The 18,610-nt window shown below is 33.0% G+C and overlaps 1 protein-coding gene across 4 annotated transcripts in view; it reads left to right on the forward strand.

Moving 5' to 3' along the window:
* Positions 1-18,610, forward strand: part of PCDH9 (protocadherin 9) — a 979,957-nt gene that overhangs the window by 12,196 nt on the left and 949,151 nt on the right. Inside the window, exon 3 of one of the 4 annotated variants that reach the window (XM_057532787.1) lies at positions 11,646-17,115. The exons of the other annotated variants lie outside the window; for them this stretch is intronic. Within the exon in view, the coding sequence (XP_057388770.1) occupies positions 11,646-11,678 (33 nt within the window). The 3' untranslated portion in view covers positions 11,679-17,115. Of the gene's footprint in view, positions 1-11,645; positions 17,116-18,610 lie in introns of those variants that run through there. 4 annotated transcript variants of the gene reach the window in all.

Consider the following 18,610-nt stretch of genomic DNA (forward strand, 5'->3'; position numbering starts at 1 on the left):
TATACTCAATAAATATTTGTTAATAAAAAAAAATTATGTAGATGTTTAATTATGTAGGCTGCAGGAAGGAATGGAAATTGGTTCAGTTTTACCATGTTTGTATAATATCTTGTATTTTAACATTCTTCCTTAGTTTGTCTTTCTATCTGACCATCTCTACATTTTAGTATTATGCAGCTTTGTTAATATCCAGGCTCTGGCCTTTTTCAGTCTGTTAGCAGTTAAGAAATACTCTAATCCCTTCCAGGATATTGAGAAACTAATGGATTGCAGAGTATTTGGGTCTTTAAGCTTCAATTGTAAATGGTATGAAGAATTGTCATTGAGCTGATATTTGCATATATCTCTTCCAGTGCTAGTTACTTTGCCTCCTTTTTTTCCTCCTAATCTTCAGCTTTCATTCTAAGAATATTTATTTTAGTCGGAAATAAGCATGCCAGTGATAGAAATTTGGGATTCACCTCCAAATGAATGCCATCACAGACAGGGAAGTTCTGGCACATTTTGCATACATCGGTATGAACACAGTGAACCCTTCATAAGCTCTTAGATTGCAGGAAATCAGTGCTGAAAATTAAGTGGAGTTTTAAAGATTTGCAAAGTAGAGAGCTTTGTATAATGCTGGTATTGCCGGTGCCTATTAAATATGAAGTAAAGGCTTTGTAATACAACTAGCTAACACATTCCCTTCCACATTAGAGTGATTTATACCCTAGGGAATTAGTCTTGCCTATTTTTTCCAAATGCAGAAACATTGAATGTGTCTGAAAGAATAAAATCTCAAATACATGCCTTAGAATGGACAGATTTGCTCTTGGATGATTCTAGTTATTCAAGATAGATGTTGCAGGCCCTCTCATACTTACTTGTGGTACCTCTGTCCATGGTGTGGCCTTCACCTCTCCTACAAGAATCTCTCAATTGTGTGTATATACTCTCCTCTAAACATAAATCAGATTATAACCCTAGGTATCTATAAAACTGTAGCATTACCATAATGAAAAGGGCTGGCTACTAAGTGAGTGCTTTGATCCTCAAAGGAATTGCTATTGAATCATTTCTCAAACTGTATTTTTAGAATTCACCTTTGCTCCATTTGTAAACAGTGTGTATTTGGAGCACAGCAACTCATTCCAGACATACATGGGTTTCAATATATTTACTTTCATGACAGGGTTCAGTAAAATGCCTCACAGTTCTTCAATGCTTAATGTCTTTGACAGGTCCTGTTATATATAAAATCAGAGGAAATAGCCATGCCTATTTTTTAAAGATTTTACAAATCCTATATTTTTGCCTACTGGAAAACATATATATAATCCATGTGCAGACCACAGTAGGTACTGTGGACTTGCTGAGAATCATCACAGATGATTGATTTTGAAAACGAAAACAGTTTTTGTTCAAGACAACTGCAATTCAGTAAATGAGGTTTTTTTCCTCATTAAGTAAACCTCAAGAAGGAGAAGCATGGAAACACAGGATATATATAATGAAGATGTATCTTTTTTCGGAAGACAGTGTCTTCTGCTGACAGGAGTTCCCTAGTAGATCTTTTCTTGAGGAAAAAAAATGCTGGTGGTTTTTTGGATTTGGAGGTTGCAGCCAACCTGTGCCTCCGTGTGGTAGCAGCTTCATGCTGAGGACTTTCAAATACACAGCTAAGTAGGATTCTCAGGAGAGTTCTTGTAGGGGGTGCAAGTGACAAATGGAGACAAAGTGGAGTGAGTTCTGAGTTGTGAGTTGATGCCCGCCTGTGTCATATATTCATGCCTTTGAACCGATTTTCACACTGGAAGCCTAGAATCACAATAACCTTCCTTGTTTGTCAGTTGTGAACACACCTGGACTGGCAGCTTTTCTTTGCTTCATTTCTTGTCATTCTTTAGGCGGACTTTGTTCACTTATGTTACCTCATATACATCCGCTTTCTTAATTTCTGGATATATTTTTAAATGACAATGACACCAACTTATTTCTGTGAATCTTCCCTCCAAAAAAATAAAAAGTCAAACAGAAATATTTTGCTCTAGAACATCCATAAAGGGTCAAATAAAACATCCACAGTGTGTCCTTTCTTCCTAGAAACAGAAAATCTCTATTTATGTTTTTCCTTTGCAATTTTCAAAATTGGGTTTTTTATACTGATAACATTTTCAAAGTTAAGAAATCATAATAAATTTAGCTGTATAGATTAATAATGTTTCAATGTGTTCAAATTTCCAATATAAAAAAAGATGTCAGAATTTTTATGAAAATACTTTTTTTGCTACACACTGAAGTGAGTATCAAAATTACATTAAACCATAATAAAAACAGATCTTTTAGGATATCTTTAGGATATCCTAAATCTTTAGGATATTTTAGTTTGACATGAACTCATTTTCATTCACGGTCTTGACCCCAAAATCTGCCAAGCAGTGATGGCAAACTATGCTGAATTCACTGATTGATTTTTAAACATGGTAATAATTAAGCAGAATCATTTTGACACCTAAAGTCTCTGTTTTAGACAATTAAATTCTGCTTTAGCTAAGGGTTATTGACTTCTGGATGATACTGGGAGCAACACTCCTCAGGGTTTAAACTAATCCTGCAGGACCATCTGTTATTGGCGGGGCTGAGCAGCCTCTCCAGCCATGCAGTGTCAACCCCAGGTGTATATTCAGGATCGTTCAAAACACAACCCGGGTTCCTCATGATCTTTCAGTCTCAAATGACAACTAAGTTAATAAAATACTGGTATATCATAACTTAAAGCTTAATAATTAAGGAGAATATAAGAAAGTCCCTCAAAGTAGAGACAATGTCTTACTTACCTTTGTATTTCTAAGACTAAACTTACAACAGCTCCTAAAAGAGTGAACTTCGTAGTCATTCAGTAAATGCTGACCTAATGAGAGTGATCAGCTGATATTGGAATCATGCCTTATATATGCATATGTCCATTGATAATCTCTATAACAACTACAGAAAGAAGATATTACCATTCTTATTCAACTTATATAGACATTGAGAGACAGAAAATGTGTTTTTTTCAAGTCACACGGCTAAAGCATTTATTTCCAGTCTAGAACCTTACCTCTGCACTGGTATTTCTTCCTCATATGTGCCTACTTTTACTTGAAAAACACTATTTTTAGGCCAGATATAAGTTTGAAACATTTTCTTTATTAGGGACATTATTTTTGTTGGAAAGGATTGCAACTCATTTATTTAAAAACCCACGTCATCAATACAAGGCAATTCATTGCACCCAAAATTGTTCTTCCTGCAATACCTCCCAGTAAACTAATTCTAGACCATAAGATTAAACTGTGGTAAGCATATGACAACGAGGCCTAAACAAAAAGTATATATGGGGAGAGTTTGATTGTCTGGTTTCAGCTACTGTCCCTATTTTCCTCTGCAACAGCTGGGACTTGCTGACAAACACTCTAGTTAGGTTTAAGGAGTTTTTGGGTTTTGGGGGTTTTTTTGGTGGCTGAGGAGTCCCCATAGTCTCTCATCTAAGAAATTTTGATCTCCCTAGACACCTCCATTCATATTTCTGGAGGTCTGGTGAAGACCAACTAACCTAACCTCATCCTATAGATGAGCAAGTGTAAGCATTCTTAGACTCTGCATTTTGACTTTTTGATTTTTGTAAACAGTGAAATATAATTAACACCTTTATATGTTTTATCAGTGTCTTGACTCACTAGTGATTTCTGCATTTGTATGAGAGAGAGAGAGAGAGAGAAGCAGAGTGTTAAAAAACCGCTGATTCTAATGTACATGAGCACACTCTCGTATCACTTAATTAGAGATATCTGTGGTTTCCGTTTTCTCCCTCACTTCTTCCACACCATTGTGTCTGCCCATCATAACATCTTTATTCATGTTAGGATATAATAAGAAGGGAAAGAGTGAACATAAACAGGATCAGATTTCTTTTCTTCCAAGACTCCTCATCCAAAATTTTTATTTAAACCTTTGATTACTTAGATAATTGAGTGATTACTTCTAAACAATGATCAATAGATTCACTTTGATATCTGCTTAATAGAGACAGTGTGTTTTGGAGGAGAAAAAAAAGTCATCATTAAAGTTCACTTAATAGACTTTTGATCCATCCAGACGACACCATAGAATCACATATGAATCCTATAAAAAGCAGCAAAATAATAATTGAATAGTAAGTGCTGTCTAGCTACTATATTAATTTTAGAAAGATAAATTTAGTGTCTAATAGAATTCACAGAATAGTTTCTCAAGACTCAAAATGGACCTTTGAGAATATTTGGCCTATTTAATTCTTTTTCCATGTGAAAAAAACTGAGATTACTACAAAAAGTAGTTTGATATTTGAAGTAAAAAAAAAAAAAAAATGACTTGGAGAACTGCTATTTTAAAAACTGTGTCACATAGGATACATCATTTGAATGTACCGTTCCTTGCTTTCCTAGTCTGTAAAATGGATGTAATCAGGCCTAATCCATAAGGTTGTTATTAAACTGAGTGCATACATGGGTGCATGTAGATTTCTGGCCCATGGTAGGCAGGCACTCCAAAAACCTACCTATTTTTCGCCTATTTTTTCCAAGGATACCAACTTACCACTGACAGAGGTGCCCAATTTCATTTAATACATGTTCTCTAAGTTTTGTTTTTGATGGTTTTCTTGAATTTAAGTTTTGTATCTTTTTTAAAATTTTATTTTATTGAAGTATAGTTGATTTACAATGTTGTGTTAGTTTCTGGCATACAGCAAAGTGATTCAGTTATACATATATATAATGCAAACTATTATATGTATGTATAACTGAGTTTTATATCTTTTTAAAAAGCAAGTTATCTGTTCATCTGTTTTACGTTTAAAACACTGTTTTTGAGTTATCTAGGATTTATGAAAAGTTGATCTTTGTAACAGCATCAGTGAACAGCAGATAGGATGTTATATTTTCTTTTGATCTTAGTCCCTATTGTTTCATATTTGTATAATTGCTTCATCTTTCATTTTGTGTATTTCACCATTTTCATTTGCATGTTGTGTTTTAAAATTATCTTGCTTCTTTTAGTTTTTGTTATTAATTTACTTTCCCATGAATTACCCATAGGAACTCTACCCATCTGGGGATTTTCACCTTATACATCACTCCTGTTACAAAACAACATACAAGAGAGGGAATCTGTTTCACAGTCAGTACTTAACACAGCTGGAGCCATTGAAACCTGCTGGGTTTTGCTTCCAATTATTCCGTAGACTAGAAAGCATCTCTGTTGAAGTAATGGCATCCATGGTATAATCATACTAGTTAAAATGCCTTGGAGTATATGGATCATATTTCTGGGATTCATCAAATTTATGCCAGAAGCACAATAATCAATAGTTTTTGTTTTTTTTTTACTATTTCTCTGATTCTAAATAAATATATATTCATTTATAAGTAAGATTTTTTTTTAAATTAATTAATTTATTTATTTTTGGCTGCGTTGGGTCTTCATTGGTGCACACGGGCTTTCTCTAGTTGCAGCGAGCAGGGTCTACTCTTCGTTGCGGTGCACAGGCTTCTCATTGCGGTGGCTTCTCTTTGTTGCGGAGCACGGGCTCTAGGTTCCGTGCTGTTTGCTGGGGAACACGGACTGTAGGCGCGTGGGCTTCAGTAGTTGTGGCTCGCGGGCTCCAGAGCGCAGGCTCAGTACTTGTGGCGCATGGGCTTAGTTGCTCTGCAGCTTGTGGGATCTTCCCAGATCAGGGCTCAAACTCATGTCACTTGCATTGGCAGGCGGATTCTTCACAACTATGCCACCAGGGAAGTCCCTATAAGTAAGATTTCAATGTCTTAATATGCAAGTTTATAATGTTTGAGTATGTATGTGACACTATAACATAAATGAGACCCAACAAATAAAAATATTACACAAATGATAGTACCTGAAAAAATAATTTTTCTTAATATCCTGAGGCCAAAATCATTGCTTTATGTTGGAATTGGTGAAATCATCAAGATAAAGTTAATGATTTGGATTTGGAGCAGAATGTAGTGGGGATTTGTTACTCATTTAGTTAACTTTATCAACTAAATAGAAAGTAGATACAGTCAAATTTCAGTTTTCCTTGCTGTGACTTAGATCGTAAAAATTAAATTTTTATTTTTAAGTTCTTGTTGACCTTTACGGCCCTCTCAGTGCTGTTTGATTGTTTTTGGATCAGTCTTTTGTTTTAGTTATAGACAGTGGCTCAATAGGTAGAAAGGACTTTAAAACAAAACAAGCAATGATAAGAAAACTCACTCTTTGTTCTTGGAAAAATTTAATCTAACAGAGAATGCATGGCAAAGTGGCATGATTTCCTTTAAACCACTGCCTGTTTTATGCTAAGATGTGATGTCCATTGTACAGTATTGGGGTACAGAGCAGGGTGGGGACATAGGGTGGATGTTACCTTGGGTATCAGACCTCATGGAGTTGTTGTAAGAATTATAGCATGATAGCATGGCATATAGAAGGTGTTTAATAAATTCTAGTTAATCCCACCACAGGGGCAAACAGGAGATAATCAGGCAAAATGAGGGTGTTAGACACATTTTAAATGGCAAGAATCAGGCTTTAAGTATTTGGGTTCATAGTTTTTTTGAGATATTTAGCATTCTCATGGCATCAAGTGTATATACGTGTTTACTACATATATATAGCTAAACTTAAATTAAGATGACCACCATTTTATGTTGTCCCTATCAATGATCTATTCTGTTAACTCTTAGAATGGAGAGGTGAATGTGTATCCCAGGAATTTTATGTAAATTCCAATTCAGATAATGACTAAATACTTTATTCTATGAGGAGAATTATATTTCTTGAATCATTCACATCTTTCTTTATGTGATCAGGGCTCACTTGATTTTCTCATTTAGCAATGCGAAGGACTTTTTCTGCCTGCTGAGCACTTATCTTATTCAGGCATAAGCCTGACAACTAGACAATATCCAACCTTATCACTAGAACACTGAACTATATTATATTTTCCTTAATGGATACTAAAACTTATTCCAGAATTATATATTATAGCTTTAAAATGTGTATTCTTTTTTAATTCTGCCTTATAGAACTATGAAACTTTTCTGCTGCCAAAGAACTGTGATGTGATCCACTGATATATACGCAAATTAATCTCTTATTTTTCATTAATTCTGTTATTCAACAGACATCTATTGAGTAACAGCTGTGATCTAGGAACAGTGTTAGACAATGGGATTTTTTTTTTTTTTTAATGAATAAGACATTGTGTTCTTTAAAAAATTCCAGTGGTCTTAAGCACAATACATTTTTTTTCCTTGGAATTCCCTTATTTAAAAATATATATATATATATGAGTTCTCTCTCTCAGTTTTAAATTGATGTCATCATTTCCCTGAAATATATTTTTTAAAGTCTTTTTTTTAACTAGTGCTGGAGACTTGATCTTTCAGTAGGGTAATAAAATTCTAAGATCTATTACTCTAATTATAAGAATGCCAAGTTTAAATTTATCCTTTGGTTAATTTAGAGGGAAATACACTTTTCATCCTTAAAATCACACTTCTTCTACAGGCAAAGGTGTTAATAAAATATGGTTGTAAGTAAAACTTCATTTTTGTAACTATATGAGATTAGCATATTTGCTATATTAAAAAATCACTTTAAAAACATGGCACACATTGATAATGTTGAATAATAACTCGAGTTAAAAAGGACAGTGTTCTCTAAAAATGGAGTTTCATAGGGATCCATTTTGAAAGGGATATTTTGAGTCATGATATTCTGCAAAAGAATGTTCAGCCTTAGCCCTTCAAAAAGACATAAGCTTAACATACACATGGAACATAGATGTTAAACTCTAGCTAGAATAAATGTTTGGTTTAATTGGCTTTTACCTCCAGATGGTTCTGAATTGGACAAGTCCATTTTCTTATGAATATTTATCACAATATTTAAAAGAATGGATGCAATGACATAAATTTGAAAATAGAGACCTTTGTTATATAAACTTTTTTCTTAAATTAAGAAACATTCATATCCTGAAATTTTGGTTTTCTTTAATCATAGAAGAAAATGTCATAATTGCGCTTTACATTTCAGGCAAGACAATATTGTTATTTTTAACTTAATCATTTCTAAAACACTAATTTACATATGGGTGAATGTTTATATGAGCAGGTTGTTTCAAAGTTTCAACAAAATATTCGAGAAAAAATCTTTGTTTTTGCACATTTTTCCACATTTTTGTGCAAATGTATTTTTAAGATAAATTCTTACTGCCAGAAAATGTACTATTTTAATTGTAGATAGGCTTCAGTGATAACCATCAAGCTGGTGCCTAACTCCAAAAAGATCTTTTCAACTGTTCTGTGGATATTTAGGCAACTGTCTCCAAGTAATTACTGTAATATACATGAACTACAAAATTGAAACCTGGTAAAATATATAGACCTCAGGAATAAGGTGTGTAATAGCTCTTGTTAATTAAACTTATTGATTAAAACATAAACATTTTTTGGAAATTATAAATGTATTATATGACCAGTCATGAAAATAAATGTAATTCACTTTTCAATAATGTGAAAATATGGACAATTTGGAAAGCTAATTTAGAACCAAACAACAGGTTAGATTACGCTTAGTAACACAGATACATTTAAATAAAGGATGGTGTGGAAATCACATGAGGATTATCCTGTCTGTGTTAACCAACTTCTACATAAAATCAGAAATGTGGCAGTCTCACCATTACTCAAATGACAATGACATTTAACTTGGTGTTATTATGTAGTTTTAATTCCTTGCTTATTATGATTTTTATAAGTAACTATGCATTGCTTTACCAAAGAAAATAAACCACTAGTGGTTAATTTAAATAAATATTTAGATTTTCCTATATTCAAAACTTTGATACACGTTATTTTCTAATTTTTGGCAACAATAATACCTATTCTAAACCAGTTATACTTTGCTAAAATTTCACTTAGCATCTTGAGAATTCAATTTTCTCATCTGAAAAATAGATCATTGGATTCAGCCATTTTTAAATTTCTATTATTAAAATTTAAACTACAGCTTTTGTTAATTACTGAGGGAAACATCATTCTTTGGAAGGTTTCCTCTTACCACCCAACATGCGTCTGGCCTACTTCTTTCTATCATCAGTTGATATATGTTCAAACAGTGCAAATCAATGTTAACATTGGCTCAAGCAAAACAATTACAAAGTAAATCATATGGTTCAGTCTCTCCCGACAATGAACGATTTGCAGTATTCTCATTGTTTGCAAGATGTATGTTATCACTCTCTTGCATTAGTATTGAGAACAGACTGTTGCCATTATCTTCTTTGAGGTCTCTGACTGATTAATTTTCCCCTTCTGAACTAGAAAATTAACTTTTTCCTCCTAAATCAGAAATCACAAAACAGAAGAACTATAGAATCTCAAGATTATTAGTGCTTAGAGTTTGATTAGAAAACTGTCCATTTAAAATAGTATGTAGCTACTATATTTTTATCAGTAATATTACTTTAATTATGTTTGATTTTTTCTGTAGTAAGACATTAAGATGAATTTAGTATTTCAACTTTTGTGAATATTGGAGAATTATACATAGTTTGGGGATAATGTGTAAATACAATTTTTTTGAAGTCAGACACTGGTAATTTTGATTGATGGTATCATTTGTTCTTAGGATAAGTTTTAGAAAAGCTAATTAAATTGAATAATACTCAACGATTTTATTAGTAACCTGTTCATTCAAAGACAAAATAGAGTTAAGTTGAAGAAAAATGTAAATAATCAGAACTGTCCATCTGAAGGAAAATCAAGTTTGGGAATAAAAGGACTGAATTTCAAATTAGCTGAAGTAGCCCCCAAATATGCCACCTGAATGTCAAACGACAAGTGGTATTTGCTTAGAGGAATATAAACTAGAACTATGTATTGCCATAGCACAGCCTACCACATTTTCTCCAGAACACTGCAGAAACGGCCCTACAAGGATGATTCTGAAACCTGGAGAGAAGCCTAGGAGTACTTGCTTCCGTAATATCTCAATGATATCTGGACCTCAAAATTTGCTTGCATTTATCACTATTTACTGCGTTACACTCTTTCATCTTATCAAAAACTTTAGGAAAACTCAATTCTATCCGTGTTTTTGGTAGAAGTATTACAAAAAGGCTGCTTTATGCTGTAGGTGGATGGGTTTAGAAGTTACTTTGCAAGTTTGGGAAGTTGATATAGATGGAGGAGGTATATTTGCAGAGATGCCACATGTTGTCCACAAGACATTTTTTTTTTGTTTTTCATTTTAAGCAGCTTCATCCAATGCTCACATCCTGGATATACAGCAACAAAGATGCCTTCCTTAACCGTATGAGTATATGGACCTGATCTGTTTTCTAGATATTTATTCCCTGGATGTAAGGTCATATGTAGATTATTTAAAAAAATCGCAAGACTATTTAATGTCACAGTGCAGGTGACAGCAAATTATAAAGAATTTAAAATAATATAAAAGAAATAGATGAGTGTCAAATGAATACCCTGTGATTTTTGCATAAGAGGCATTTTAGCTATTTTGGGCAGTGATTGGTGGAATGAGATGCAAGCAATCTCTGACAAGGTGAGAAGCTGGACAGGCCAAGGTTTAAAATCCCATGTGTTTATGGAGCTTTGTCAGAGTCAGCCATTCTGGGGACAATACAGTGTATCACAGCTATATGATTAATCAAATCAGTTCTCTATTGTAAAAGGACAAAGAGATGATGCCCACTGGCATCTGATTTGGAATTGGATGCTTGTAGATTAATGAACTTGTGTAGACTGTGCCTTCCAATGTTTTGCCTGGAAGAGAAATAAATTCATTAGGAATTTAGACAAAAGCAACATTAGAAAACCATAACAGAGTTAGAGTAGCCTATATAGGGGAAAAGCTAACATTAAAAAGAATAAATTCATTAATCTTAATGAATTGTGATTGAAACTAACTATTGAGTGACAGGATTAGTCATTATCACTAAAAAATGTAAAACATGCTTTTAAACATTTATAAAAGTCACTGGCCAAAAAAAACCCACGCTAATTTCAGCTAAATAGCAAACAATTTCATGGGAGAAATGGAAGATATTTGGGAATCTGTAAAGAGAAGATCGCAATATTCCCTTTGGCACTGTTATCTCTTTATTTCTAGTAACTTCGTTTGCAATGTTTGAAAGTAGATTTCCAACACCAGATAATGACAATCAGCCAGCATCTACTTGAGTACTCACTGTGCTCCTGGCATTCTTCTCAGCCCTTTACATGTATTAACTTCTTAAATAGGAACAATAACATTGTGGGTCAGGTAGTATTGTTAACATCCCTCTTTTCCAGCTGAGGAGAAGTTAAACGATTTGCTTAAGGTCACAGTTCTTGTAAATGGAGAGTAGTCTAGGACTTGAACCCTAGCAGTTTTACACCAGAGGCTTTGCTTGTAGTTGCTAAGCAATACTGCCTCTATGATTGAACTTCTAGTTTAAAAAATAAAATTGTGGCACGTCACCAAGAGTCACTTCTGCCCCCAAATAAATTATTTGTATAAAGATAAAAAAGAAAAGCTGAAGTCTAATTTAACATTTCTGTTTTAAATTCCTTTAGGGTACAGATTTCGACACTAAGCATATGGCTTGATGATACAGTCATACCTGAGGCATGCGTGGTTCTTTCCAGTGTACAATGAACATTCATGGACATTACATAGTAAGAGTAGTAATAGCATTAGTGTGTTTTAGGCAGTAGCATCTTGGATACTTTTCACAAACAGTATATTTTGGCAGTGAATTTCAAACATTCTGCTAATTTCAAAATAGAAGGAGAATTTTGTGATTTTTTTTTTTTTAACTACTCTTTATAAGGAGGCATCTAGAAGAGGGGGCGGTCAAGCAATAATGATGATAAAAAGATCTCTCTTCTTCACTAGACTAGAATGATGCTTTCCTTTTTTTTAAAAAAAAATTTTATTCCATCCCCTGCTCTCCAGTAGAGCAGAAGCAACAACCACCCTCCGTCCACATCTGCACAAACTTGTCCACTAAGGTCAGCATATGCCTTTTCCCAACCTATCCGTAATACACTAGGAGACATATCTTCATGTGTATTTAGAAACGTGTATAATAAGCTTTTATTACTGTTTATAAAATTTTAGCCCTAAAATTTTTCCAGTTTTATCACCTACAACCACAAAAAGTATCCAGTAATTTCATACAGTTTTATAAATCTACCATATTTCATTACTGGCTTCTTAATGTGTCCTTGCCTAAAACTCTAACAAGAGATGGTGAACACTTGTCAACCACATGTTGGACTTTCAGGATCCCCCTTAAATCTGAGAACCTGAGAGAACCATTTCAGCTGTATAGTCAGATAAAATGTGTTTATCATGGATTATTATAATGGATGCATTTTGGTAAAACTCCTAAGTGAGAAAATTGCAGTTTTAATTTGAGGTGCATTTGAAGGTGAAAACGAAATAGCTGAGAGTTCTGGTTGCACAGCTTTCCCTATTCCATTTGGCAAAGGAAACTGATTCTTGGAACAACATGCTAACTTTTTGTCCACTGTGTGTAGTGCATGTGGATCATTGCATTACTCATGGATGCTATTCTTATTTAGAATATAAATTCTGCCACATTCCTAGAGAATAACAAGGATCTGCTCTTTCGAAAAATGTCTCTTGATATGAGACAAACAGATTGACTTTAAATTCCAAAAGTCCATATTTTTGAAGCTCACATTGCTTACATTTTGATTGTGCTTACTTTATTTTGGGTCGGCAGCTTTTTCTTGATGACCCTTACTAATAAGCTTCAGTAGGCAGAAAAATTTCAATTATTCTAATTAAAGACCAGTATTGAACATGTTGACCAAATGTAGATTTTATGTTGTTAATTAGACAAGAATTTGGTAAGGTTTTAGATCAACCATTGATACAAGAAAGCTAAATTCACCTGTGAATTTGTCAATGAACTAGAGTGGCAGGATTTCCTTGGTTTAAATTATTAAGGTAAGAGATTGGAAAAGCATAATTCTTCAATATGAACTCAAAGACATATAGGCAAGTTTACTTTGAACTCAAAAACATATGCAAGGCTAGAAAGCAATAGAGATGACAGGTGTAATTTTTGTCTGTATATTTGTTTAAAGATTCATTTATAGGAAGTAATTTTTTTAAATGACACTTTTTGATGGAACTCACATTTCATGAGACCAAACATAAAAGCAAAAATACTTGTAGTAATCACTTTTTTATCAGATTCAGGTAGAAGAGTGCCAAACTGTTTTGATTTCACGATAGGCTATAGTCCTGTGATGGAGTTCCCAGCTGGGGTTTGGAAACTAAAACCCTGGCATGCAGATGTTAGTGCCTAACATGATGTGTTGATTTAGCTTTCCAGATGACTTAAAAATAGCTGCAGTTCTCCTTTATCTAGGGACTAGACACACAGGCTTTGTGAGAAACTAGATTAATTTTGCATTGACGTTCTGGATGTTGCTGATAATTTGTAGAGACATTATGCCTTTTGGTTATGACTGTGACAGGCAGACTCTATCCAAATGGACATTACAAGAGCCAAATTTAATAGTCTTAGCATTGGAAATTTCTGCCTTGAGTAGAGCAGAAGCTTTCCAGCATGTGCTTTGTTTTCTACTCCCACAATTATGAATTAATATACATCAATTCCAGACAGCTGAGGAATGACATAGAGGATTAATTAGAACTAGACAACATTACACTAGTGGAGTGAAAATTCTGTAATGGTTTTTCTGCAGTGACGTGGTAGAAAAGGCAAATGGACACCAATTTCTAGCTTTTGCACATTCAGAATTTCAAGAAAGTGGATGAAAAGGGAAGTGGAGAATAATTATGTTACTCAAGCTGGTATAATTTTTCTCATCAAATACATAACTCATTTTTCACAAATGTCAAGAATTGATTCAACTGAGTGAGTGAGTCAGTATTGTATTCAGTGTATGATTTTGTCCATTTAATTACAACCACTTTTATCTCTTAAAAATAATCACAGAAAGGGTATATTTAGTCTGTGACCACAATAAGAAAATGAGATGCAATGAATACACGCAGGTCTCATATACTATTATATACATATTTCTGTATGAAATATCTCTGAAGTGAAAAGATATTTTCATACCTTACCTAAAGTTTTAATAAAAACATTTAACTATAAAATGTTGAAGTCTCCCCTACCTCCAGCTGTTGTTTTTTTCTTGCTATGAAGCTTATCTATCATAGCAGTAGATTTATGGCAATATTTTCTACTACTAAGACTGTATATTTATTGATTCAAGTTATTTGAGAACTTTGTAACTGTTGTTATTGCAAATTGACTTTTTCTGTAGTTGCACTTTAATAAAATTAGTTTTAGGACTTTAAATTGGCAAGCTCTTGAGTATACTTTTACATAGATTTCTGATGTGGGTACTAATTTTAGATTTTTGACAGTGTGATTTTTTAAGATGTCTCTTCAGTAAAAGAGGATTTCTTTTCCTTAATTGTGTGCATTCTATTGTTTTAATCACAAAATGTATTTGAATGCCACGCATGGATTGGCAAAAGTGAACTAGAGCAATACGGAAATGACTTACTCGGTATCACTTTTACACATTCACTTAGGCAATGGATTCTAGTAATTCACAGAACTTTTTAAAGCTTTTTAAAAAATTATTGTCTCTTAAAATAGTAATATTAAAACTAAAAGGATCAGGAATATGCTAAATTTAAGATGATCATTTGAAAAGGAAATCACAGACTTGTTCATCATACTGTATTTGAAGTGATTGTAGATGAGTTTTGATATACAGAATGGTAGTAAAATAGAATTATAAAGTCTATTAACCATAATGATGGAGTTCTAGATGTAGATAAAATGAGATGATTGTATTTAAGTTTTCAATAAATTTGTTACCCAGTTTAGGGATATTTGTAGTTTATGAAACCTTGTTTATATTCACTTAACTTCAAAAAGTTAAGAAAGAATATTTGAAGCTCTATTATTTAGTATCTAAGATTCTGAGAGAGTGGTCAAGAGACCGGAGCTGTCTTCACTGAGTGTGAATGTCCACATACTTTATAGTTAAACAAATCATTCTTTGCTCCTGTCAAGGTTTTAAAGCACAGAGTGCTGAGAAGACATAGCAATTTGCTTAATTAACCCCTGTTCATTTTACAGGGCAAGAAATAAGATTACTCTTTGGCAATCACATGTTACTTGAGGTATATTTAATCTTTTACTACCCTGAAAACTTAACAACACACACACACCCTAATGCAAATATGGACAGAAGTAATACCCCTACTCATAAGTGAGCACATTTCTTCCTAACATAAATGCATTAATAGCTCTGAAGGCATTTCTCTCTGACAGAAAAATAAGGTGCCAAAGTTAATAAGGCAAAGCTCATGCTTCACAGGTTTATGGCCTACACTAAAAGTAGATTAAGTCTGCATGTGTGTGTGTCCTCTATATCAACTGACTTCTGATAGAAAATGTCTATGCTTTTCATTCTGACCAATAAAAGGCAACTTGGTGAGTTATAGAGATTGACTGGGTGCTTGACATGTGGTGCTGCTCCATTAAAATGGTGGGCAATTGGTACTGGGGAGGTTTAGGAGAATTTAACTTGTCTTGCTTGATTTTAGATATGCTTTTAGATATGTTGATCTCCTAATATTCTGAAAACATAAAAAGGCAATATCAGTTCACAGCCAACAGGTTTCTTTATGTTGCTTTTCTAGTCCAAATGTAAAAAGAAAGTGATAATGTGCTCCTAATCATTCTATGCTTGTGTTCTAATATTACCAGGAAGCTTTTGTAGACATACTCAAATAAGCACATTTTTCATTATTTAAGTGCAAAATGCATCTTTTCAATTATTATTGTCCAAATAATTTTTAGAGAATGATCATTGCATGATCCCTCTCCCCACTTCACTACTCTAAGATAGGTGGATATGTTTAATTCCTTTTCTGTACTTTCCATTATTAAAAGAACCCTACAAAAAATAAAACATTTGTTTTCAATTGAACAGCAACAACCCTGGTAATTTATATTCAGTTTTACTTCTGCAAAATAGACACATTTTTACATAATCCAAACAAATTGTCATGTTAACTGTATGCTAAATATGATGAAATGTGGCTTAAAATAATCTCTCTTATTGTGCTACAATGTATCAATAATTTTAAATGTAAACACTTGACATCACCTGTTTCTATAATACCATTATTCTGTAGGTAGTATTCACAGTACAGTATATTCTATTGCTACTTGGTGAAATGAACTCTTGAGATTCATAATAGGGCAGTACACAAGCGTTATTATTAAAGGATTATAGGGAAAATTTTCCCAATGGAAAACTGATAATTAACGGTATTATTTAAAATAAGTATAGTGAAGAGTAGATAAGAAGTTCAATGTAGCAATATCTTTCTATTTTAATTTCAAATTAAATTTTTATATACACACAAAAAAATTTGGCTCAAGAATTAGCTGATATAGTTTAGATTTTAAATAGCCAAAATAACGTTGCAGTGTGTTATATTCATAATTTATCAATAAAATGATTACTGTTAATAACTGGTAGAATTCTTTCTTCCCTGTGCTAGTGATTTAAGTTGAATGGGAATTTAGTAACATGTGTAGGGATGCATCTTAATATCTATATTTGCTGAAAAGTGTTAAAAACACAAAACTTGTCCTCATTAAAATGGACTTCTGTACACTATAATTTGAATTAAGTAATGCATATATAAAGTATTTAAAAAGTTGTATATCAAATGTATAACGTTCCATTTTTCACTATATTTTGTAAAGCATTTTTGGTGTAATCAGTATGACTCACATATGTCAAACAAGTATTCTACTATTTATTTAAACAGATATATACCTAATGTATTTGGAAGCTTATTGCACTCATATAATTGTGTATATTGTGGCCTCAAAAGTCTGTACTTATCCTTGCTTTAAAAAAGTAGTATGTGCATTTCTTTCCAATTTATTTTAATTAATTATATTAAGGAAAACATCCTTTACTAAATGTACCTTAAAATTCACAATAAAGTTTCAGAAATTGTTTTCTACAACTTTGAGATTTTGTGTTGAATTTATTTGTGAACATTTTTTGAAATTGTTCTCTGATTTTCTAATAAGGAGTCCCTGAATTTAATCTTATTGATAAAATGATGAGCTAAAACATACAGTGTGGTGAAGAGCTAGCCCTTGTTTAATCGCGAGGCTGCTCTCCTAAGTGATGAATGTCTCACACCTGTGCAACCTGGCTAAATGACACAAAATGGGCTTCCCCCTCAAAGCCCTAGTTACTCATTATGTCCACTTTCCAAACTGGAATGTCAAGCAATTTGCACTTTAACTGAGTGTTCTAGACTGCAGAGAAGAAGTTACATGGAGGTAACGTGGAGAAAATATATGTAGGTCTGTTAATCAAACTTTTTTATGCTCTGTTTACTGAAGTTACAAAGATATTTAAGAAAAAAGTTTGGCATACGTTACTTTTGACATCCCATTAAAATGTAAGGCTAGACTCTCAAATATAGTAAATATAAATATCCACATTTGGTTCAGGTTAGTCCACTGAGGGATAGACTCCCTTATTTTGCTAAGAAATATCAGATTCTGGGGCAATCCCTGTATCATCACAGTTTTTAATGTCACTCTTGAAGCCTGTTGGAATACAACCATTTGGCTATTTGCACAGAGTAACACATGTACTCAGCATTGCTGGGGGAGGGATAGATATGCATTTGCTGTGTTTTATGTTTAGATTTACAACTATAAAAAGTGAGGAGTTGAACTAAATTTTATCACACATAATCTTCTCAGTGGCAGATTGATTATTTTATTTATGTATTTATTAAAAACAAGCAAAAAATTGTTGTCATTAAAAGGTCCAAATAGTTTTCATATGAAAACCATTTTGTAATGATATTCATTTGAATTAGCCAAGATGAAAACTTACTAATCATAAATGTGGAAGGCATGTTACAAAATTGCTGTTGGTCTTAAAGTTATCTTGAGTTTAACCCAGAGAGATTTAGCCCATTCTGCCCTTTTTGCCGGATTTTGTTTTGTTTTGTTTTTGCAGATGTTTTTCCCTTAAAAACGTAAGTTCACTCAGGTCCATTCAGCAAATGTAATTAAATGAAAATATTTTTAGCTTGCATTGACATTTTCATGCTATACACAAAACAGAACACTTTTAAAATTTACTTTCCATCCACGTAATGAAAAGTATTTTGAATACTGAAGTAATCAAATCTTAGAATCATCAGAAGCTGGGCAAGTGGCTTGTTGGTATCTTAGTTAAATAGTAAACAGCCAGGGATAACAAGGTTCTTTTCCTGTAAGAGAAGAAAAAAGTGATTCCAAATATGTATTTTCCCCTTTGATTAGTTCTTTGAAATTGTTTACTGTTTTAATGCTATCCAGCATTTCTATCCATTCCTTTCCTCTTTCATATTTGTTTAAAAATTTTTATTTATTTATTTATGGCTGTGTTGGGTCTTCGTTTCTGTGCGAGGGCTTTCT

The sequence above is a fragment of the Balaenoptera acutorostrata genome, chromosome 18 (genome assembly GCF_949987535.1).
Source record: "Balaenoptera acutorostrata chromosome 18, mBalAcu1.1, whole genome shotgun sequence".
Classification (NCBI taxonomy): Eukaryota; Metazoa; Chordata; class Mammalia; order Artiodactyla; family Balaenopteridae; genus Balaenoptera; species Balaenoptera acutorostrata.